We start from the raw sequence: 22,538 nt of genomic DNA on the forward strand, positions 1-22,538 counted from the left end.
CTGAGTGCGGTGGATGGGGATGGGTCTCGGAACCCAAGGGGAAGCCAGAAAAGGGAGCTTAGCTCCCTTGGAGGTGCTGCTGCGGGTCATTTTGATGGTCAAAACAAGCTTGGTTTTTTCTCAGTGCAATTTTGAGACCTCACCACAGTATCTCACTGGAAAAGCCCTTCCCACTCACTAACCCCTCCACCAATTTTTTTAAATAGGGAAACTGAGACACAAATAACTTTGCCAAAACAGAAATAGAATCCAGAACCTTTCACTCCCGGGATGTTATTATTTTGATTTCCACAAGTGCACTTCATAGAGTGAGAGGATTGGAATACAAAAAAGGGGGAAAGACATTTCCTCACAGAAAAGTTTGAATATTAACACTAGTTGAAAGATATGGGTTGCCCTTAGTGACCAGGAACCAGATCAAGCCTAGCCCAAGAGGGTTCCTGCAGGTTCCTCCTGCAGAACTCAAGGAGAAAGCCTCCTTCCTTAGACTGATTTCTGGGGCTGCTGCCCTGGCAGGACCCTGATGAGAGTGCCCGCATATCCAGTGCCTTTTTCCGCCTGTTCCGAGTCATGAGGCTGATAAAACTATTGAGCAGAGGTGAGGGTGTCCGAACACTGCTCTGGACCTTCATCAAGTCCTTCCAGGTGAGTATCTCAGTTCTCCAAAATTTGCTCCTTGGGGGCCTATAGTTAGGGTTTGATAAGAGACCCCCCACATCACCTGGCTCCTGGGGAGACGATAACTCATCAAAGCCAAATTAGAGGCATCAGCTTTCTGTTCCCCCCTCAGGAAGTGGCAGACCCATAAGTCCTTAGAGAGGAGAGGGAGGGAAGAGGAGTTATGGCAATATATTACAGGCGGTATCCTGGTCCTGGAGTCAAAAGGTCCTGACTTTGATACATCCCAGCTGGGTAATAATGAGCATATCACCCAACCTCGCCATGCCCCCGGACAACTAAATCATTCCAGAGGAGTTACCAGTCTCTATCAGTAGAGCAAGTTTCCGCAGTGGGAGTTTAGGACATTGCTGATATAAAGTCTGGAACAAACAGGAGAAGGGAGAAGGAGATTGTCCTGTCTCTGGGAGGGAGGCTCCTCTATTGTGGGATGCTTCTAACTCTTCTGGTTTTGTCCCCCAGGCTTTGCCATATGTGGCCCTGCTAATTGTGATGCTCTTCTTCATCTATGCCGTCATCGGGATGCAGGTGAGAAAAGGGCTCGGACTAGAACCAAGACCATATTTTATAACCTCAAATAGCACCAGTTTGAATGCCTGAGACCACACCAGGGGTTGGTCAGCATTAATCAGGGCCTAACTGTAAATTTCAAAAGATGTGAAACGTCTCACAACTCACAAGTCCAGTCCCCATCCACCTTTGTCTTCATAGCCTCATCCTATGACCTGATAAGATGATGTTCAACCAGTTTAGAGTAATAAGAACAGTTTCTTTGAGGAGTTCGATTTCTCAGGGCCCTACTATAGTATAGAGAATGAGAAGAAGGGAGAAGTGGGGAGAAGTTAATGAAGGTGAGGAGCTTGGGTAGTGTAAATTGGGAGATCTTTACATCCTGAACCTGAGAACCCTGAGGCCCTCTTTGCCCTGCAGATGTTTGGGAAAATTGCCATGGTGGATGGGACCCAAATCAATCGGAATAATAACTTCCAGACGTTCCCCCAAGCTGTGCTCCTGCTCTTCAGGTAGGAGCTGTTAGAATTTTAACTATGATTTTTTTCCACCAAATAAAATAGAATGGGATGGGGGGTGAAGGTGTTTTTTTTTTGGGGGGGGGGCTATTCCACATAGTACTATAAATTGGCAAAAGACTTTAAGATGGGGTAGGATAGTGGTTATAAGGAGGCAGCAAGTCTTCTAAGGGGAGAAAATATTCCCCCATCCTGAGACAAGCATAGTTACACTTTGGGGAGTCTTCCCCTTTTTGATTCCTAACTTGTTACCTCAATAATAAAAATGCTTCCTTTGCTCCCTAACCTGTTCCCATTTAAATACATGGACTGTTCTTCCATGGCACCGCTTAATCCCTCACTGATGATGGAATCTCACTAACCCAGCCAGGAACTCCTGGAGGCAAAGATTTCAAGCTTTCGTTTCTTAAAGCCTTCCTTATTATGACTCCAGACAAGTCACTCTCACACAGTATTACTAAGTTTCCCTCTTGGTGACTTTAGTCCTGAAAATCAAGCTTGGTCGACCCTTAGGAAGCTCCACAATTTGAGGTCATACATCCTTGCATCATTCCCCTGAAGAATGGAGATATTGGGACTCGAAGGGCAAAGGATAAATTGAAGCCTGACAGGAGAAAACAATAAGTGTTTACACAGGAATGTAAGAGCAAAGTCAGGAACGGGATCCTAGCATCCTGGCAAAGTCTATTTATTCCAGGCTTGAAACCGTTAACAGAAACTATCTCACCCCAGGTGTGCGACAGGAGAGGCATGGCAGGAAATCTTGCTGGCCTCCAGCTATGGAAAGCTCTGTGACCCCAAGTCTGATGCTCCTGTCGGGGAGGAGTATACCTGCGGTACAGGCTTTGCCTATTTCTACTTCATCAGCTTCTACATGCTCTGTGCCTTCCTGGTAAGTCACCCATTTAGGCATCATGGAAACCAAGACAGGGATGAAAATGAGAACCAAAAGCAAAGATTTGCCTGTAGGACTTTTCTTCCTTTTTAAACTTCTCTCCTCTTTATTTTATTTTTAATTATTTTATTTTGATTAAATTTTATTTTTTAAATTAATAAGCATTTCTTTTCTCTTCTTTCTACTTCTCTCCCCTCCAAAAAGAAAAGAAAAACAAAGCTTGTGACAAATATTCCTAGTCAAACAAAACAAATTCCTACATTGGCCATGTCCATAAATGGGTATTTCATTCTGCACCAAGTTTATCACCTCTCTGTCCGGAAATGGCTAGCATGCTTCATGACTGGTCTTCTGGAATCATGGGTGGTCACTGCCTTGAGATGTTCCTAAGCCTGAACTTTTCTATCTCAGTCTGTGTTTAATCTGGATCCCTTTACTAGGGACTCACTGGGAATAAATTCATTGGAAAAGGAAGACTTTCCTGACTGTAACTCATTTCTCCAAGGGTAAATCTGGAGCTTCCATTAGATAGCTGTTTTTTTTCCTTCACATAAATCACAATTTTTGGGCTATTTTATGTGTGTGTGTGTGTGTGTGTGTAAATATTTTGTATGTACAAAATACACTTAAAAATATTTCTCAACCATAGTCCCCTACCTCTACAAGGAAAAGCGGGAGGTATAATATCTCGTGTGTTTTCTAAGTTTGATTATAATTAAACAGCATTCAGTTGGGGGTTTTGTTCCTTCCATTTATTTTGTTGTAGTCTATATATATATATTTCCCATGTAGCATATATATATATATATATATATATATATATATATATATATATAAATATAGGTATATATATATATATATATATATATGTCATACATCTACACACACATATGTATATGTATGTGTATATATATAGATATAGTTTTCTTGGTTCTGTTTATTTCATTCTATTTCAATTCATAAAAGTCTCCTCATGCTTGCCCAAATTCTTCATCACTTCCCATGGTCCCATAAGATTCTGTTCTCTTCACATATGACATTTTGTTTTGCCATCCCCCAATTTAGAGACATTTATTTCATTATCACAAAAAGTGATGCCATGAATTTTAGTGCATATAAGAGGATATCTTTTTTTAAAGATTAGCCTGCAGGACTTTGTACATAGTGATAGCAATATTGTAAAGATGATCAACTATGAAAAACTTAAGTACTCAGATCAATACAATGATCCAAAGCAATATGAAAGAACCCATGATCAGAAGTACTATCCACCCCCAAAGAGAGAATTGATGAACTCCAAGGGAGGAGAGGGAGAGAAGGAGAAAGAGAAGGAGGAAGGAAGGGAGAAAAAGAAAGAAAGGAGAGAAGGAGAGAGGGAAATAGAAAGAGGAGAGAGGAAGGGAGAAAAAGAAAGAAAGGAGAGAGGGAGAGAGGGAAAGAGAGAGGGAGGGAGGGAGGAAGGAAGGAAGGAAGGAAGGAAGGAAGGAAGGAAGGAAGGAAGGAAGATATAATCTTACAGTATTACAAGATTTTTGTCAGCCTTAAATGAGAAAGTATGCATCAAGTTGTGAAGTTCTGTGTTGCTATCAATTATTACTTTTACAGAAGATTTTATGTGACCTCATATTTATGAAGGGGTTTCCTACAAAAAGGCTTTAAATATTATTTCACTCACCCCAAAATCACTGTTTAGAAAAGTAACACCCCCCCTTCCCCCCAACCCAATAGGACTCTGGACTCAGAGAATTTAAGTCATTTGTCTAATATCATAAAATCCTTTGTGAGGAATAAGACAAAAAGCAGTCTTTTCCTGAGCACTCCATCCAGCTTTCTACCCCTACGGAAGACCAGAAGCAGCTCTTCAGTGTCTTAATCTTTTTTTTTTTCCTCACCAGTAGGTCCTGTCCTATTTTTCCCTTTTGCCCATCACTTCTTTTGCTTTTTGTTTAATTTGTACTAGTATCTTACACTTTATGTCATTTCCAAATATCTTTCTCCCCAGAGAGATATTATAACAAATATAGTCTTATAACAAGGACTAAAAATAGAAAGAAAAAAAGGCAAACCGATCAATACATCAATGAAATCTGACAGTCTATGCCAAGAGAGGAGGTGAAGGGAAGAGAATAAGCATTTCCATACTACCTACAACACACCAGTCTCTGGTGCTCATATGATGCAACGTTCCACATCCAGAATTCCCCAGCTCTTCCAAGAAGTCTCCCCCTCACTTCTGGGTTTTTATGCTTGGGAACATTTTGGGTCTGCTCCTTATAGATCATCAACCTCTTTGTGGCTGTCATTATGGACAACTTTGACTACCTCACCCGAGACTGGTCCATCCTGGGCCCACATCACCTGGATGAGTTCAAGAAGATCTGGGCTGAATATGACCCTGAAGCTAAGTGAGTACAGCCAGAGTGAGGGACCTTGGTCTCAGACTGGCCCCTAAAACCTCCATCTTTCACTCCTAGTTGAGAATCTTGTCTGCTATACCAGTGATCTCTCCTATTAAATCTCAATTTATCCTTGAGCTCTACCTCTGAAATGAGTTTCTTGCCCTGGAAAGAAAAAAGGACCAGAACATGGAGAGAGAAATACCTTGACCCCTGGGTACGGCAACCTCTGGCTACTTCAGCTGCGTCATGGTGGTAGCTGGCAATGTATCTGTTGGGTTTTCTAAGGAATGGCAGCTCAACTTCCCTCTCATCAGATTAGGGCTTTAAATCATGACTGAAACCAAGAGCAAGACATTCCCACATTTCCCGGCCTTCTTCCCCGTCTCCAACTCCCTGAGGAGAGAGAGATTCCAGGTGGGATAATAACCTCGAGAAGCTGTGCTTTTATCCTCCAGGGGCAGAATCAAGCATCTGGATGTTGTGACCCTGTTGAGAAGGATCCAACCCCCTCTGGGCTTTGGGAAGTTTTGCCCCCACCGTGTGGCATGTAAGGTAATCAGTCACTTGTGTTTTGCCAGGGAGGTTCTACATTGGAGGCAGGTGGGAGCAGTGTATGCTGACTCTGACCAGCTGTTTCTCAAGCTGTGGGGTACCTCTGTGGAGAGATTCTTCTCTCAACTTTGCAGTCTCCTCGTAGTGTGATCTCCCTGTATGCTGTAGTAGAAAATGTAGAGACGTAGAAAAAGGAGACCTAGGGTATTGGATGGATTAAAATTAAAATTAAAAAGAATTTGCCCAAACAAAACCAATACATCTAAAATTAGAAGGAGAGCAGGAAACTGGAAAAAAGTCTTTGTAGCAAGCTTCTCTGGGAAAAACTTCATTTCTAAAATATTTTGGGAAGTAAGTAAAACCTACAAGATCTAGGTTTTACTGAAGAGCTAGTAAAGATCTAGTATGGCCTAATGGAGAGGGTCCCACGCTTGGATTCAGGAGGTCTTGGGTTAGGTCCTTTGCTGATGAGGATGGTGAACACCATCCAAACTTGGCTCCCCATCCAGTCACTTCCTACTGAACCCACAGAGCATTCCCTTTCTTTGTGTAGCGATTGGTAAGCATGAACATGCCTCTGAACAGTGATGGGACCGTCACCTTCAATGCTACTCTCTTCGCTCTGGTTCGAACAGCTCTCAAGATCAAGACAGAAGGTGAGAATCCCGCTCCTTTCATGGCTTCCCTTTTCTCCTCCTAGTAGAGAGATATTTTTACCCAAATGCTCCCTGATTCTCCAACATTCTAGCTGAAGAGAGGCCATCCTTTACCCTTAGCCTCCCTTTGGTTTGCATCATGAAAATGTAAATAATGGAGTAGGAATGGGGAAATTCCCAAACTCACATGGCCCTCAGCCCTACAGGACTCAAAGGGCCATCTCTGGATACAGAACAATAATCCCTTAGGATCCATTCCCATAAATAAATACATATGTGAATAAATAAATAAATTTTATATAAATATATATAATTTTGTCTGTCTATATGTATATATAATATAAATATATATTTTTAAACTGACTTTCTATTAAGGCTATTCTGAAAAGTGTCATTGGTAGCAATCGTTGGGCTTAATTCAAGAAAAGAATAGAGGGAGGGAACATAGTTGGTGTACAGGGGAACAGCTAGAAGACTGAATGGAAACCAGCTATCCCCTCAGCTTCATGAAATACATGAATGAGTAGTCCCCTTAGTTCTACATGTTCTTAACTAGACTTATCAGAAAAAAAAAACTAGACTTATCAGTGTCAGTGACACTCATCAATCAATCAGTCAGCAAGCCTTTATTAAATGCCAACTGTATACCAGGCACTGTGCTAAGTACACTGAATCACTCTCTTACCTCTGTACCTTAGAATACGTCTGTCACCATAGATGTCCCATGTCTGGGGCAGATGCTCCCTTCTCAAACCCAAGCCCCTCTGAAGGATTAGTAAAGGTTTAGAGAGAAAGGATATTATGGTGTTATATTACATTATATTTACAGAGAAAAGATAAAATTGCTAACCATTCACAAAATTATATGAAGATTTCAGATAGAACAGTTAATAACCTGGCATTAGAAACTAAGAAATTCTTTCTGGATTCTGTTCTGGGCCCTCTTTTCACTTTTTCAGTTATCTCATCAATAGCCATCAGCTGACATATCACTTCTATGATTATTATTCCTATTTTTAAATACACAACTTCAGTCCTTGTTCTAGTCTCCAGCCCTACATGACTAGCTATTCATTGGACATCTCCATTTGGAGGTTCCATCTCAAACTCAACATGTGTAAAACAGCTAGCTCCCTTTCTTCCCCTTCCTCATTATGTGCAGAACTCATCTCTCCTGCAAATTTTCCTGTTTCCAATGAAGCCATTACCATTCTTTCAGACACCCCTGGCTTGGAAGATTGCCATTCTCTTGGGCTCTCCTAGCTTCCTCACTTTCATATTCACAGTGGGTCGAATGCCAGACCTGGAGTCAGGGAGACTCATCTTCCTGAGTTCAAATCTGGTTTCAGACACTTACTAGCTATGTGAACCTGGGTAGTCACTTAACCCTATTTGCCTTGGTTTCCTCATCTTTTAAATGAACTGCAGAAGGAAATGGCAAACCATTCCAGTATCTCTGCCAGTCGCAAAAGGGGTCATGAAAAATCAGACATGACTGAAATAACTCAAAAACAACATATTCTATGAATTGTCACCGTGTATTATATATATTATCTATTATATTATATAATTTTATAATATTATATACTATAATATTAACTAATTTTATGTATTATCAAATATATATTAACTATATTATTAGCTATACCTATATTATATTATATACTATATTATTACTATATTGTTATATGCAATATAAAAACTATATTATATATTAACAATATACTATATTAACACATATATTTTAAATAATAAATAATATATTATGTAATTTTTGTCATATTATTAATTATATAATATGATGGATATATGGTCTGATACATTATATAATACATATTATGTCTATAATATAATATAGACATTATAATAATGTAAAACAATATATTATTTTATTATATTATATTGCATAAATATAGATTATTATAATATGTTATTGTTAAAAACAGTAAAAATAATATTATTATTATTATATATGGTCTGATACATTATATGATAGATATTATTGTAACACATATAATACAAGTTGGCCCAAAAGTCTTAGTGCAGTTTTAAATGTTAGTAGCTTAAAACTGCAGTAAGACTTTTAGAATATACTGCATATCTATGTATGTTTACGTGTGTGTGTGTGTGTGTGTGTGTGTGTGTGTGTGTGTGTATGGGTCTACATCAAAAAAAAAAGTTCTTAACTTGGGACCTATGAATTTGTTCTCAATATGTTGACAACCACATTTCAATGTAATCGGTTTCCTTTGCAATACCATGTGGTTTTTTATGAATTTAAAAACATCATTCTGAGAAAGGATCCACGGATTTCAACAGATTGCCAAAGGGATGCATGACACATACAAAAATGGTTTAGACCCCTTGACCCTCACTGTCCCATTAACCCCATGAGACATCACTAAGTCTCTATTCAACTTTAACGTGGGCTTTCCCTAGTAGCTGTTCCCCCACACAGTCTTTCCCATTCACCACCCACCACTCACCCTGAGCACTTGTGGTAACTTATTCCATATAATAGTCACCATCGATTCTTATAATTAATGAGTGAAAAAATGGATTTCTTTACAGGAGGCATGTTAACCTCAGGGAGTAAGAGATGGACAAGGAGGTAGATGTCAGAGAACTTTGAAATGCAGACGTGTTCTGTCCCTCAGTCCTAGGGTTGATAATGACTGAGCTGAGATAATGACAGAATAATACCAGAATAAGGTTAGCTTTAGTCCCTGACAACAAGGTAGCAAACAATGATCCTAGAAATCTTACTACAGATCCACTAGAAGGGCAATGAGGTAAGAAAATTGTCCTGTCCTCCCATGAGTGACTAGCTGGCTCCAAGGTTTTTAGAGATCACTGGGAGGCCATTCTGTCTCAAGGGATTGACATGGTATGAATGATGTTAAAAGAAGCCATTCCTGCCTCTCACCTGACACCAGGTAACTTTGAACAGGCCAATGAGGAGCTACGAGCCATTATCAAGAAGATTTGGAAGAGAACCAGTATGAAGCTTCTCGATCAAGTCATTCCCCCCATTGGAGGTAGGTATGGCTTTAAGGAGCCAAAGACTAGTGGTTATTTTTTTTTAATTTGTATTCTTAACAAATGATCAATAGAATACATATTTTCAATAGTATATAAGAATATGTATAATTACTTGCTTTGCTTTTTAAGTATAAGAAATTCAACCTCTAGTTTTCAAAATTACTCTGCTCCTGTGCATTTTTCTGATTATCCTTCCATTTTTTTCTCTGATTTTTAAAAAGATGCTTCAATTACTTTTTTCTATATTTTTTTCTATACTTTATTTTAAAGAAATAGTGGCTTAAGAGATATTCCTTTTAAGGGAGCAATGAGTAACTCAGTAGTAAGAAAATATAATTTCCTCTATTAAAAATTTTTGTTAAAAAAAAGCATAGTTTCCCCAAAACAATTTATACATTGACTAAGTTCAAAAATGTATGTTTTATTCTGCATCTTGATTCCATCACCTCTCTGTCAAGAAATGGATGGCGTGTTTCACCAGTGGCTATTTGGAATCATAATTCATAATATAACCAATAATAAATCATAATATAAACAATGGCTACTTGGAATCATAATTGAGATCCTGAGTTATTGAAGGAGAGGAAGGAATGGGATTTCCTTTGGCTTTGTGAGACAGGAGTGCCTTGCTATCAAATGTCCAGAATGACTTTGCACTCATGGAAGTCTGCCAGAATTGACCATGAGCCTCAGGGAAGAGTATTCCCATTGGCCCAAATAACCAAGGGAAATGAATTTTGTAATATCTAACAACATTTCTTTCTTGACTCTTCTACCCTATCAGTCCCATATTGGGCCCAGGAAGCCCACTCTAATTGGGGCTCATGGCTCTGTTTGGTTAACTCTCTAGATGATGAAGTGACTGTTGGAAAATTCTATGCTACCTTCCTTATCCAAGAGCATTTCCGGAAGTTTATGAAGCGCCAGGAGGAGTATTATGGATATCGGCCCAAAAAAGACACTGTGCAGATCCAGGTGAGTAGCATGATGGCCCAGAGCTATCCATACGTGCACATATCCGCCATTCTCCCCAAGAGATACCGTCTCTCCCTAAAATCTAGAGCAGAGACGCCATGTTTCCCATATCGTGGGTTCATACTGTTAAAGCTGGAAGAACCTTAGAGATCATCCATTCTAGCTCATTTTATAGCTGGGAATACGGGCACAGAATAACTTATAAATGCTCTTGCAATATCAATGATGGAGGTGCATGTCATTTCTGAATGGTCCAAGGTTAAAAGATCCTGCGGGAGATGGGCCAGCTATTTAGAGTAAAAAGCAATAGGAATAATTGCAGCTAGACCATAATTAACCTATCAAAAATCCATTCCAGGCAACCCAGGAGGTATATCCCCTGGGATGATTAGCATTAGGAATTGCCCAGATAATGAACAGAATCAGGGCTTCTTAAACTTTTTCTACTTGTGATCCCTTTTCACCCAAGAAATTTTTATGCAGTCTTGGATGTGTAGATATGTAAAATAGGTATACAAATCAAACATTTTGTGGTAAAAATTTATAACTTCATGATTCTCACAATTACCTCCTATGGGGTCACAACCCACAATTTAAGAAGATTTGAATTAGGTGAATTTCCTGGGACCTTCAGGATTTTATGTTTAGGGAGCTCAGTGAACCAAAAAGCAAGTGAGGGACATAAAATGAAAAAGAGACAGTAGGAGAACTTTAGGGAGCTGGCTCCCAGTGTTGGATACCTTGGTCAGAGGAACAGAGCAGCCCTGGAGCTACGAGTTCTCATTGCTCCTCCTTGGTTAATCATGCATTTCTTTTCCTGCATAAGGCTGGTCTTCGGAGCATTGAGGAGGAAGCGGCTCCTGAGATCCACCGAGCCATCTCTGGAGATCTGACGGCTGAGGAAGAGCTGGAGAGGGCCATGGTGGAGGCGGCCATGGAGGAAGGGATCTACCGGGTGAGTGAGAGCCAGCCAACTGAGTGGCTGGGGAATGACCAAGCAGCATCGCCCCATGGGAAGCAGCTCAGAGCCTCCCCAGTGTCAGATCACTCCTGTACTGGGATAAGCAGCAACCTCAGAGCCCACAGTCCCATCATCTACCTTTCCTTACCTTTTGTGGCTACTTGGCTCATTATCTTTGCTTCTAACCAAGCAAACTTTTCTAAATCCACACACAATCCGTCCCATCCCCCACCTCTAAGTTTCCTCTTTTCCTTCTCTCCGTACAAATCCTGATTAGTCTGACCCACTTCCATTCTCTCCAGCCTTATATCTATCGCTCTGTCCATCTCTCACTAATGTCCTTGTCTTCATGTCTCCTTGTTTGTAATAATTAGTTATCGACAATTATTAATGTTATATTAGTAATTATATTATCTGGCCCATTAGGCCAGATTATTATTGTTAATATAACATTAGTAATTATTTTATTAGCTAGACCTTTAGGCTAGATTATTATTATTAATGTAATATTAGTAATTACATTATCAAGTTCTTCAGGCTAGATTATTATTATATTAATAATTATATTATTTTCTGTCCCTTCAGGCCAGATTATTATTAATATAATATTAGTAATTGTATTATTAGATAGTCCTTCAGGCTGTTATTATTAGTAGTATAATATTAGTAATTCTATTATTATCTAGCTTTTCACTCCAGATTATTATTATTAATGTAATATTAATAATTCTATTATTAGCTAGCAGCCCTTCAGGCTAGATTATTATTATTAATATAATATTAGTTATTGTGTTATTATCTAGTCCTTCAGGTTAGATTATTATTATTAATGCAATATTAGTAATTGTATTATTTAGCTCTTCAGGCCAGATCATTATTATTGTTAATGTAATATTAGTAATTATATTATTATTTAGCCCTTCGGGCCAGATTATTGTTATTAATATGACAGTAATTATATTATTATCTAGCCCTTTGTGCTAGAAACTTGCTGAGGGCAGAGACTGTCTCCCTCCCGCCCCGCCTTTCCCAGCTTCCAGGATGGCCGGGGGAGAAACAGCTCTTTAAGGAAACCGTTCTGGAGGCGGCAAACCCCAGAAACGCCTCGCTGCCCACCCCATCCTCCCGGGAGCCTGTTTGAGACAGAAGGTGGCCCTTTGTTCCCGTTACCTTCCCTTTCTCACCTTATCTGGCCTCGAGTTCCCCAGCAGCCCGAGTCCTGGGCCTCCTCTCCATCTTGCTGCCCTCTTCCCTTGGCTGCAGAGGACAGGCGGCCTTTTTGGCCAGGTGGACACCTTCCTGGAGAGGACCGACTCGCTGCCCCCCAACGTGGCCAGCCAGAGGCCCCTGCAGTTCACCGAGATGGAGATGGAGGACATGGACTCGCCCGTCTTTTTAGATGACTTCCCCCCAGAACCTCCTGCCAACCCCCTGGCCAGGACTCACGCCAACACAAATGCCAGCAACGCCAACGCCAACAACGCCAACAGCCGTGTATTCTCCAGGTGGGGACCAGAAACTGCCGGCCCTGGGTTTGGGGATGGAGGCCTGGGGGAGGGGAGGGCAGCAAGAACAAGCATCCTCCCGCTGGGGGAGAAAGGGAGGGGCATTCACCTCATTTCTCCCATGAAGGAGGGGAGCCAAGTGCTTCATTAAGAAAGGAAATTTTATTTGGAGTCAAAAGATCTGAGTTCGAATTCTGAATCTATCGCTTGCTACTTCTGTGAGCTTGGAAAAGTCCCCTTACCTCTTAATCCTTCAGAATACTCCTCTGTAAAATAAGACCTAGACTCGATACCTTCTGATATCTCTTCTAATTCACTGGGACACAGCCTGGCTCATGTGGCCTGCAGAGACCCTTCAGACCAGGAGGGGGCATCCCCTTTTCAGAAGTGATACTGTCATTTAAACCTAAATGATTTGCTCATTCTGCAGACTTGCAGACAGATGGTAGGTAGCATCTCCAGGGAGCGGTGAAGTGAATTGATGAATTTATTGAAAATGTTTTGATTAAAAGTAGAACTCTACAATACTCCAGACTCAGGGGAGGGGAGGCAGAAAGAAGATTTAGGTACAAGAAACTGAATATTTCAGAAAAAAAAGAAATCTACAAGGAAAGAAGAAAACAAGCATTTATTTAGTGTCCACTTATATACCAGGCACTGAGCTAAGCCCTTTATTTTATATATATATGTACATATTATATAATGTATTATATTATATCACGGTAGATAGGTTATGTTATTAATCCCATTTTTTAGTTGAGAAAAGTGAGGTAAACAGGGTTAAGTGAGTGACTTGCCCAATTACACATTAGAATGAGGCTAGATTTGAACTCAGCTCTTCCAACTCCAGATCTGGATAACATTGTATTACCTAACTGCCCCTGTAAGATTGGGATAGAAGACTATCTAGATTTTTAGCTCAAAACTCAATTTTTTCACTCCTATAGCCTTGGGAAAATAACTTCTATTGCCTCAGTTTCCTCAAATATAAAAAAAGGTTTGGACTAGATAAGAGGTATCAAAAAGCTGCCTTAGAGCAGCTGAAATTAGATTAAAATGCAATTGGGAAATATTTGACAAAATAGTAAAAATACAATAAAACATAGATAATGTTGATTTGTGGTTTTTCTAAGTCAACAAACTCAGGATTAGTACAATAGAGGCAAGTAGAGAGCATTTGGGCATGAGCTCAGTGCATCAGCCACCTCCCATAGGCAAGAATCTCTCCTACTTCAATTTAAAAGTATTTTTTGGTTGTCTATTACTACTTGGTAGAAAAGGAAAATGATGTTTCTGGAGGAGGGAATTATGGGAGGCAAGGAGACTGGGGTGAGCTTGGAGGTAGTGAGTGGCAAGAAAGGTAACCAATCTACAGGAGGGGGTAAATGTTGTTGGGTGTTCAGATAGGTTCCTATCTGGCCATAGAGCATCATGGTCTCATGCTGCAACCAAATCCATGGGAAAAGTGAAGAACCATCAGAAAAATTGATGATGGGGAGGAATGAAGTCTCGAGATGATGGGGATGGTCACCATAAAGAATAGAGAGACTGATGGTCTATTTCCTACTTGTTTAAGCATCCATCATGAGAATGAGCTTCCAGCATTATCTTCCCCAAAGAAGGATGGCCTTTGTCACCCTCACTCTGCTGCAGGTCAGTGCCCCTTTTCATTTTTAGACTTAGAGAAGGCCAGCCTTGTCTGGGATTAACCCCAGCTTCCCCCATCTCTTCTGCTTCCTTAAATGGGCACTCTCTGAGGACTCTCCAGTCCAAACCTGCCCCTTGTTGCCTGGGGAAGGGATAGAATCTCAGGTTTCGTGGAGTAGGCAAGATGAGGGGGGTTGCCTTGGAGCTTGTTACCAAGGGAACTACGTGGGACAGCAGGATGGTAGGTATATCCTCAGCCAGTCCATGTGGGCAGAGTGGGAAGCTGCCTACTAAATTGTGTGAAGTGAGGGAAGTTTTATAAAGCAGCACTTGTGAAAAATACCTTCTCTTAAGAAAAGAAAACCCACCAGCATTAGAGAAAATGTGTGTGGTTAAGCTATCTGTCTCCAGAAAGCTCTTATGAAAAATTCAACTCCTTAACCCAACCATGGCAGTCCTTAGCTAGAATCAGTTTTTAAGATTAGCTAACTCTCACCTAGCAAGTTTCAGAGAGAGATGAACGAGCAAGGATGTAAGTGCAAGGAATGGGGGAGCATGTGGAGCCGGGTTGAATAATTTATCACAAGATGGGCTTAGAGTGTAGCAAAAAGACTCTATGAGTTGAAGGGATCTAAGGAAATAATGAGGAAGGGCGTGGAGGGGTGAAGCCTTCTCCAAAGAAGGGATACACGGAAGCTGTCTTGGACTGCTTGGACTGGAGACCAGGGAAATTTGCTTGGTCTTGATGCTAACGAGACCTGGGCATGTGCTTTTCAGTGAGCTCTCTTGGCTTGCTTGGCAGAGGATGCCCGTGTGCCAGGGGCCCTACCAGGACTCGGTGGGGTTGTAAGTTGGCTTTATCTCAGTGGTCAAACCAGCTCCCCTTTCTCCCCAGCAGAACATCAAGGTGCTTTTTATCCGGAGAAACATAAGGTCAGAATGACCCGGAGGAAGGTAGCCAGCCTGGGGGCCTCCTCCAAGGCTTCCCCTGACCAGGTAATAAAGGGCAAAGCCCCGCTCTCTTTTCTGAGCCATGGGACAATATGTGTGCTGGGTGAGAGAGGATGGGGACATAGGGGAAAGGGAGGCAGGGGGATAGCAAACATCGGTCCTTAATTGAGAATGGATTCAGGATTTCTGGTCCGTTCTCAGGAGTCCTTCCAAAGACTCACGCCCCTCCTGAAATCTATCCCCCTCTCCATTTGGGATCAGGCTCACAGGAAGGAGGAGGACGTTTCCAGGGAGAGAGAGAGCCCCCTGCCAGAGTCCCAGTGCACAGAGACCACAGGTGGCGGTCAGGGGGCAGACCCAGAAGCTCCTGCGCCTTCTACGCCAGCTACTGCCCGACTGATCCGGAAGGTGAGTGTGGGCTGGTGACGCCCAGAATTAAGGGAACGATGAAGGGAGAGGGGGTTCTGCTTGGGGAGGGGAAGATGGCACAAGAAGGGGAGATGGTATGGCCGGAGGACCGGCCTCAGACTGAGGAAAATCTGGCTTCAAATCCAGCCTCTGAAAGGAAAAATCATTAAACCTCGTAAAACTCTCCAAAACTATAAATTGCAGAACAGATGTGGATCTTCTTTGGCAGAGGAAGTTCCCTCCATTATATAAATGGCAGATCTAAATCCCTGTGTTGCCATGATACAATTGTTAGAGCACTAGCTCTCAAATCAGAGCATGTAGGTTCAATTCAAGTCTCTGAGGTATATAATATACTATAATATGCTATAGATATAATATAGTTATATGCTATAATAACACTATAATGTATAATATAACAATATAATATAATAACAATAGCACTTGATAAATATTATCTTATTTGATCTTCACAACAACCCTAAGAGGTAGGTGCCATTATTATCCCCATTTTACAAGTGAGGAAACCAGAATCTGAAGCTGGATTTTAATTCAGATCTTCTTAATTTCAAATCCAGTATTCTGCTCACTGTACTACTTAGCTATCTGTATGATTGGGAGCAAGTCACTTAATCTCTGTGATCCTCAGTGTCCTTATTCTTAAAATGAGAGGAGTGGAAATTCATTGACTTCTAGATTCTCCCCCAGAATGTATTGTCCCCTCCACACACACCCCTAATCCATCTGCCTTCATTTCCTCACTTAATAAAATGAGTATAATAATAAACTAAGAGCACCTAGGTCAAAGGAGATATTTGTAATATGCCCCACAAATGTTAAGCACTATTGTTATCAGAGGCTTCATTTGAAGCTACTTGCTCTGACTTGAGCACCAGTGCCCATGACAGCCTTGGGGGTGAGACTGGCCACTTACACGAGGGCTGGGACGTGTGGAAGCAGGGCTGTCCCAGGGTCTGGGTAAGGAAGAGCTGTCCGAAAAAGCCAGAGCCCACCAAGGGATTAATTCCTCTCATCTCTGGGCAGGCTCTGGTTCGGGGTGGTCTGGGCACCCTGGCTGGCAACACAGGCTTCGTGGTGGCGACCGGACGGGCACTGGCCGACGCCTGCCAGATGGAACCAGAGGAAGTGGAGGAGGCAGCAAATGAGCTGCTGAAAGAAGACAGGAACAGGTCCCCTTCGTCCCTGGAGCCTCAGGCCATAGGGCCCGCCCCAGGCAGCTACAATGGGCCGTGGGGCTCCCGAGAGGCCCTCATCACCACCCAGCTGTGACCCCCCTCACTGAATGGGCCCGTCAGAAAGGCCCTGGTGTAGAAGAGGTTCCAACCTGGGAACAGAGCATCTTCCCACCAGGAGAGCTATCTAATTAGCTGAGGGACAGGTGGTCATGAAATATTGTGAAAAACCAGAAGAAAACAGCTCCTCCCCAGGAGTCTGAATGAAGGGAGCCTCCCCAGATTATTCGCCGAGGCCCCGGCAGTCTCATGTCTGTAATGGCACAAGGTCATTACCATTGGCAGGGCATTAAAGACCCCCAAGTGTGACATCAGCATTCAGCATCTGCCTGACTCCTTTCTTGGACCCAAGCCTTTTCCCTCCTTGACCGGGAACAACCTGAAATCCCCACCCCTGTCTCAGACCCAGAAGCCCATTTGACATCAGGAGAATCTGTCACCATCTGGAGGCAGAAGGATTCTGATTCTAATAGAAATCCAAGGCGGTGGCACCATATTTTATTTTAGTACTTGGGCATTTTTTCTGTTGTAAGGTCCCTGAAATAAAATCCTAGAAATGGGACCAGTTTGGGAAAGAGAAATTTGAGCTAGAGTACTGGGGATGATGTGGGGAGGGGGCAGACAAATCTTTCCTGATTTTAAACAGAATGGAGAGGAGGGGGAGCAGACTGTAGGGTGGGATTAAATCCAGCTCCCCAGCAGGACTGTCTGACACAGCAAGCTTAAAGGGGCTTCCAGAGAGCCTCCGTCTGTCACCTGAGTAGCCCAGCTAAGGACAGTGTCTGCCTCAGACACCCTGGCATCTCTGGGTTAGTCCCGCTGCCAACTGCAGGGGCCCTGACTCCTGGGGTCTGAAAGCTACTTAAGGTGTAGCCAGAGAAATAAGATATTCATTCTCTCTCTCTCTCTCTCTCTCTCTCTCTCTCTCTCTCTCTCTCTCTCTCTCTCTCCTTTTCTCTCTGTCTTTGTCTCTGTTTCTCTCCTTTTCTCTCTCTCTTTCTCTCTCTCTCTCTCTCTCTCTCTCCTTTTCTCTTTTTCTCCCTCTCTCTTTTTCTCTTTTTTCCCCTCTCTCTTTTTCTCTCTTTCTCCCTCTCTGTTTTTCTCTTTCTCCCTCTCTGTTTTTCTCTCTTTCTTTCTCTTTCTTTCTGTGTGTGTATGCTCATGCTCAAGCTAAGGGATGCAGGTATCAACATTCTACCCTGTGCCAAGCCCAAATTTCTGGCAACTGGTAGAGCTTTTCAGGAGCCTCCCTGGCAATACGCCTTGTGAGTCTTGCATGCAAAGTACCTGAGCTGTTGACTTCAGTTCAATGGTGTCCTTGCAGAATGATTTTCGTAGTGTCCTCCAAGTAAGGCGGGTCCCTAAATTTTCCCAGAAAGAGGAATGCTGGAGCAGAGGAAGAGAACTAGGTGGTCCCCACCTTTCATTTCCCCTGCTTTCAATAAAATCAATGAAAATGTGATCTTAAGCAAATCACTTAACTGACAGAAATCTTCTGATCTGCCTTTCCCAATGTCCTACACTTTGGATATGCCTAGGAGGCAGGAGTAAACTTGAGAAAATATATGAATTCATGCTATTTGCTATCTTTGTGATCTGAGACAAACCCAGTTCTCTCTGGACCTCATTTTTCTCACCTATAAAATGAATGGATTAGAAAAGAAAAGCAGCTTTAAATCCTGTAATCCTAAATTCTGACTCTACTAACTACCCATGTGATCTCTTTTTTTAATAATAGCTTTTCATTTTTCAAAATATATTCAAAGATAATTGTCAACATTCACCCCTGGAAAATCCTTTCCAATTTTTTTCCCTTCTTCTCCCCCGCTACCCTTCCCCTAGATGGCAAGTAATCCAATGTATTTTAAACATGTAATTCTTCTAAACATATTTTCACATTTATCATTCAACACAAGAAAATCAGATCAAAAGGGGGAAAAATGAGAAAAAAAATTCACACAAACAACAACAAAAAAAAAAATGAAAATACTATGTTGTGATCCACATTCATCCCCATGGTCCTCTCTGTGCATGCAGATGGCTCTCTCTGTGATAATTCTGCCCTGAATCACCTCATTGTTGAAAAGAGTCAAGACCACCAGAGTTAATCATCATATAATCTTGTTGTTGCCATGTACAATGTTTACTTGGTTCCAATCACTTCACTCAGCATCAGTTCATCTAAGTCTCTCCAGGCCTCTCTAAAATCATCCTGCTGGTCATTTCTTACAGAACAATAATATTCCATAACATTCATATACCATAACTTATTCAACCATTTACCAACTAATGAGCATCCATTCAGTTTCCAGTTCCTTGCCATTACAAAAAAGGGCTGCTACAAGAATTTTTGCACATGTGGGGCCTTTTCCCTTCTTTAGTATCTCTTTGGGATACAGGCCCAATAGAGACACTGCTTGATCAAAGGTGTGCACAGTTTGATAACTTTTGGGGCATAATTCCAAATTGCTCTCCAGAATGATGGATCAGTTCACAACTTCACCAACAATGTATCAATGTCCCAGTTTTCCCACATCTCCTCCAACATTTATCATTATCTGTTCCTCTCATCTTAACCAATCTGACAGGTAGGAAGTGGTACCTCAGAACTGTCTTAATTTGCATTTCTTTAATCAATAGTGATTTAGAGCATATGACTAGAAATGGCTTTAATTTCTTTGTCTGAAAATTGTCTGTTCATATCCTTTGACCATTTATCAATTGGAGAATGGCTAGTATTCTTATAAATTTGAATCAATTCTCTATATATTTTAGAAATGAGGCCTTTATCAAAAACCTTGGAGATAAAAAGTTTTTTCCCAGTGTCCTGCTTCCCTTCTAATCTTGGCTGCATTGCTTTTCTTTGTAAAAGAACTTTTAAATTTAATATAATCAAAATTATCCTTTTTGCATTTTATAATATTCTCTAGTTCTTCTTTGGCCATAAATTCCTTCCTTCTCCACAGATCTGAGAGGTAGACTATCCTTTGTTCTCCTAAGTTGCTTATAATATCATCCTTTATGTCTAAATAATAAACCTATTTTGACCTCATGATGGTATAGGGTGTTAAGTGTTGGTCACTGCCTAGTTTCTGTAGCCATGTGATCTTAAGCAAATCACTATAACTGCTGATAGTTTCAATTTTCTCATAGCCTAAAGAGGAAGAAGCCTCAGGGTTCCAGTGTCGTGGGTTCAAGTCTTATCTCTGACACACTGATGGAATGATGTCTACTAAGTCACTTAACTTCAGCAGTCCTCGATGCAGAACAGTTGAGTGATCGTCTCACTGCCTATTATGATGAAATCACATCAGCTATCAGCCTCCCCACTTCCACCTTCACCTCATCCCTCCCCACCACCCACCCTACACACTTACCCTTCCCAGCCCCACTCAAAAAAAAATTTATCTCATTTGAACCTAGCAACAAACTAGTGAGATAGAGGCTATAAACTGAGAAGCACTTATTGCATGCTTATTATAGATAAAAAGACAAAAATGAAACTGCCTACCCTCAAGGAACTTACAGTCTCTCAGAGAAGGACTATGTTTTATTGAACACAATAAAAATGGGGCTCCATTGATAATCCTATCCACTTAACCTTTGTTCATTGGAATTCTTTTTGAATGAATCAGTCAGAACTTAGTGTAAACAGGGCCTGTACAGATCAAATGTGAGACATTTTTCATTTAAAATAATCTCCTTTAAACTAAAGAAGTCAATCCTGTGGACCTCAGGGAACCCATTCTATTGCCCCCGAACTGAAAGTGAGCAAATTATTTTAACGGGGTGATATAAATATAAAGAGAATGGATATATTCAGAATATGAGACAGGAAGAAAAGGCATGAGCAATTAGGAGGATCAGGAAAGAATCCATGTAGAAACTGATGCTTGAAGTCTGTCTTAAGGATAGTCTGAGGTGGAGGTGAAAGGGAGTTCATTGTAGTGGGGCAGAGGGACAACCCCAGCAAAGGCCGGGAAGAAGAAGGGTATCATGTGTGAGAAACTGAAACAAAGTCAACAGGCTGGACTATAGAATGGAGGAGGGGTATAATATGTAATAATTCTGCAAAGATAGATTGGGGCCAAGTTGTGGAGTGTTTTAAGAATCAAATAGAAGCGTTTATGTTTTATCTTGATAATTAGAAGCTACTGGAGTTTATTGACCTGGTAACATCCCTATTTTATTAACAAAAACTGAGGCTTGGAGATTTATCCATGATCCCTCTGCTTGTGTCCTTTGGAAGATACAAGGAATCCATCTAGGAAATGGATGTGTACATGTGTTATTCAGTCATTTCTGACTCTCCATCACCCCATTTGGGGTTTTCTTGGCAAAGATACTAAAGTGGTTTGTCATTTCCTTCTCTATCTTACTTGACAAATGAAGAAAATGAGGAAAACAAGGTGAAATGACTTGCTCAGGGTCATATAGCTAAAAACTGTCTAAGGCTGGATTTGAACTCACAAACATAAGTTTTTCTGACATCAAGACCAGTGCTCTATCCACTGTAATACCTACTCTGATGTATACCTAGTAAACCCTTTAAAAAGTGACTTGAAAGTCTTTGCTGGAAGGACACTTAAAATCAAATTAGGAAGGCTAGGTACAAAGAAAAATGAAATGAACATGAAAAATCAAGTTATGGAGCAGGATGGCAATCCAGAGTGACTCTGTACTTGTTTACGTAGGTGGGATTTCTGGGACAATTAGTGGGAGAGCTCAGGCTCACACAAGGAAAGGGGCGCCTTTCAAGTAACCTGAGTTATAAGCCTCCCTACTCCCATTTTCACCTTATCCCTGCCCCACTACCTCCCCAACCCCACTCCAAAAAAAAAAAAAAAAAGACATTGCATTTATTACCTCTTTCGAACCTAGCAACAAACTGGTGAGATAGAGGCTATAAATGGAGAAGCATTTAATACATTCTCACTATATGCAGGATACCATGCTAGCAGTTTTGGAGATAAAAGAGAAAAAAATGAAATAGGGCCTACCTGTAAGGAACTTCTAGTCTATCGGAGCGAATACCTTGAACACCATAAAAATGGCTCCCCATGGATTATCCTACCTACTTAACCTTTGTTCATTGGAACTCTTCTTGAATGAATTAATCAGAACCTAGTGTGAACAGAGCCTGATCAATTTAGTCAAATGAGATAGAAAGAAAATACTGCCATATCGGGAATCCGGGAGGTAAAGGAGACAATTAAGGTGATGTTATAAGATCCTTGAGAATAGGGACTGCTGACCCTGATGCCTTAAAATGAGGAGGCTGGTTTTGATGTCTATTTCTAAATCCTATGGACACCGAGAGACTGGAGTATTCTGGTTGTTGTGGGCCAGAAGTTGAAACAAGGTACTAAGGGGAATTGAGGAGACAATGGTTAAATCTAGTTTAGCCTTGATTTAATCCTACAACAAATAATGGTTTCTTGGTGATGTAATGATTGGCGTGTACTAGGTGTGGGGCACATAAGCTAGAAGCCCTCAGGGCCAGGAAGGCAGGCGCACTACAAGCTCTCGGAATCTCAGCCAGGATTCAGTCCGGGAGATTCAGAAGCCAGAGAAGGCAGGCGGGAGCT

General features: G+C 41.3%; 1 protein-coding gene across 2 annotated transcripts in view; it reads left to right on the forward strand.

The window, feature by feature from the left end:
* The window catches only part of CACNA1S (calcium voltage-gated channel subunit alpha1 S), a 101,638-nt gene extending 84,371 nt beyond the window's left edge, over positions 1-17,267 (forward strand). Inside the window, exons 30-44 of one of the 2 annotated variants that reach the window (XM_051998675.1) lie at positions 517-645; positions 1,141-1,206; positions 1,609-1,700; positions 2,439-2,598; positions 4,879-5,006; positions 5,456-5,552; positions 6,106-6,208; positions 9,145-9,246; positions 10,101-10,225; positions 11,052-11,180; positions 12,450-12,691; positions 14,268-14,344; positions 15,234-15,334; positions 15,551-15,697; positions 16,742-17,267. In XM_051998675.1, coding sequence (XP_051854635.1) covers positions 517-645; positions 1,141-1,206; positions 1,609-1,700; positions 2,439-2,598; positions 4,879-5,006; positions 5,456-5,552; positions 6,106-6,208; positions 9,145-9,246; positions 10,101-10,225; positions 11,052-11,180; positions 12,450-12,691; positions 14,268-14,344; positions 15,234-15,334; positions 15,551-15,697; positions 16,742-16,987 — 1,944 coding nt within the window. In that variant the 3' untranslated portion in view covers positions 16,988-17,267. The remainder of the gene's footprint in view (positions 1-516; positions 646-1,140; positions 1,207-1,608; positions 1,701-2,438; positions 2,599-4,878; positions 5,007-5,455; positions 5,553-6,105; positions 6,209-9,144; positions 9,247-10,100; positions 10,226-11,051; positions 11,181-12,449; positions 12,692-14,267; positions 14,345-15,233; positions 15,335-15,550; positions 15,698-16,741) is intronic. The other variant, XM_051998676.1, reaches the window with a different exon arrangement.
* The last annotated feature ends 5,271 nt before the right edge of the window (positions 17,268-22,538 follow it).

Source organism: Antechinus flavipes, chromosome 4, assembly GCF_016432865.1.
Source record: "Antechinus flavipes isolate AdamAnt ecotype Samford, QLD, Australia chromosome 4, AdamAnt_v2, whole genome shotgun sequence".
Lineage (NCBI taxonomy): Eukaryota > Metazoa > Chordata > Mammalia > Dasyuromorphia > Dasyuridae > Antechinus > Antechinus flavipes.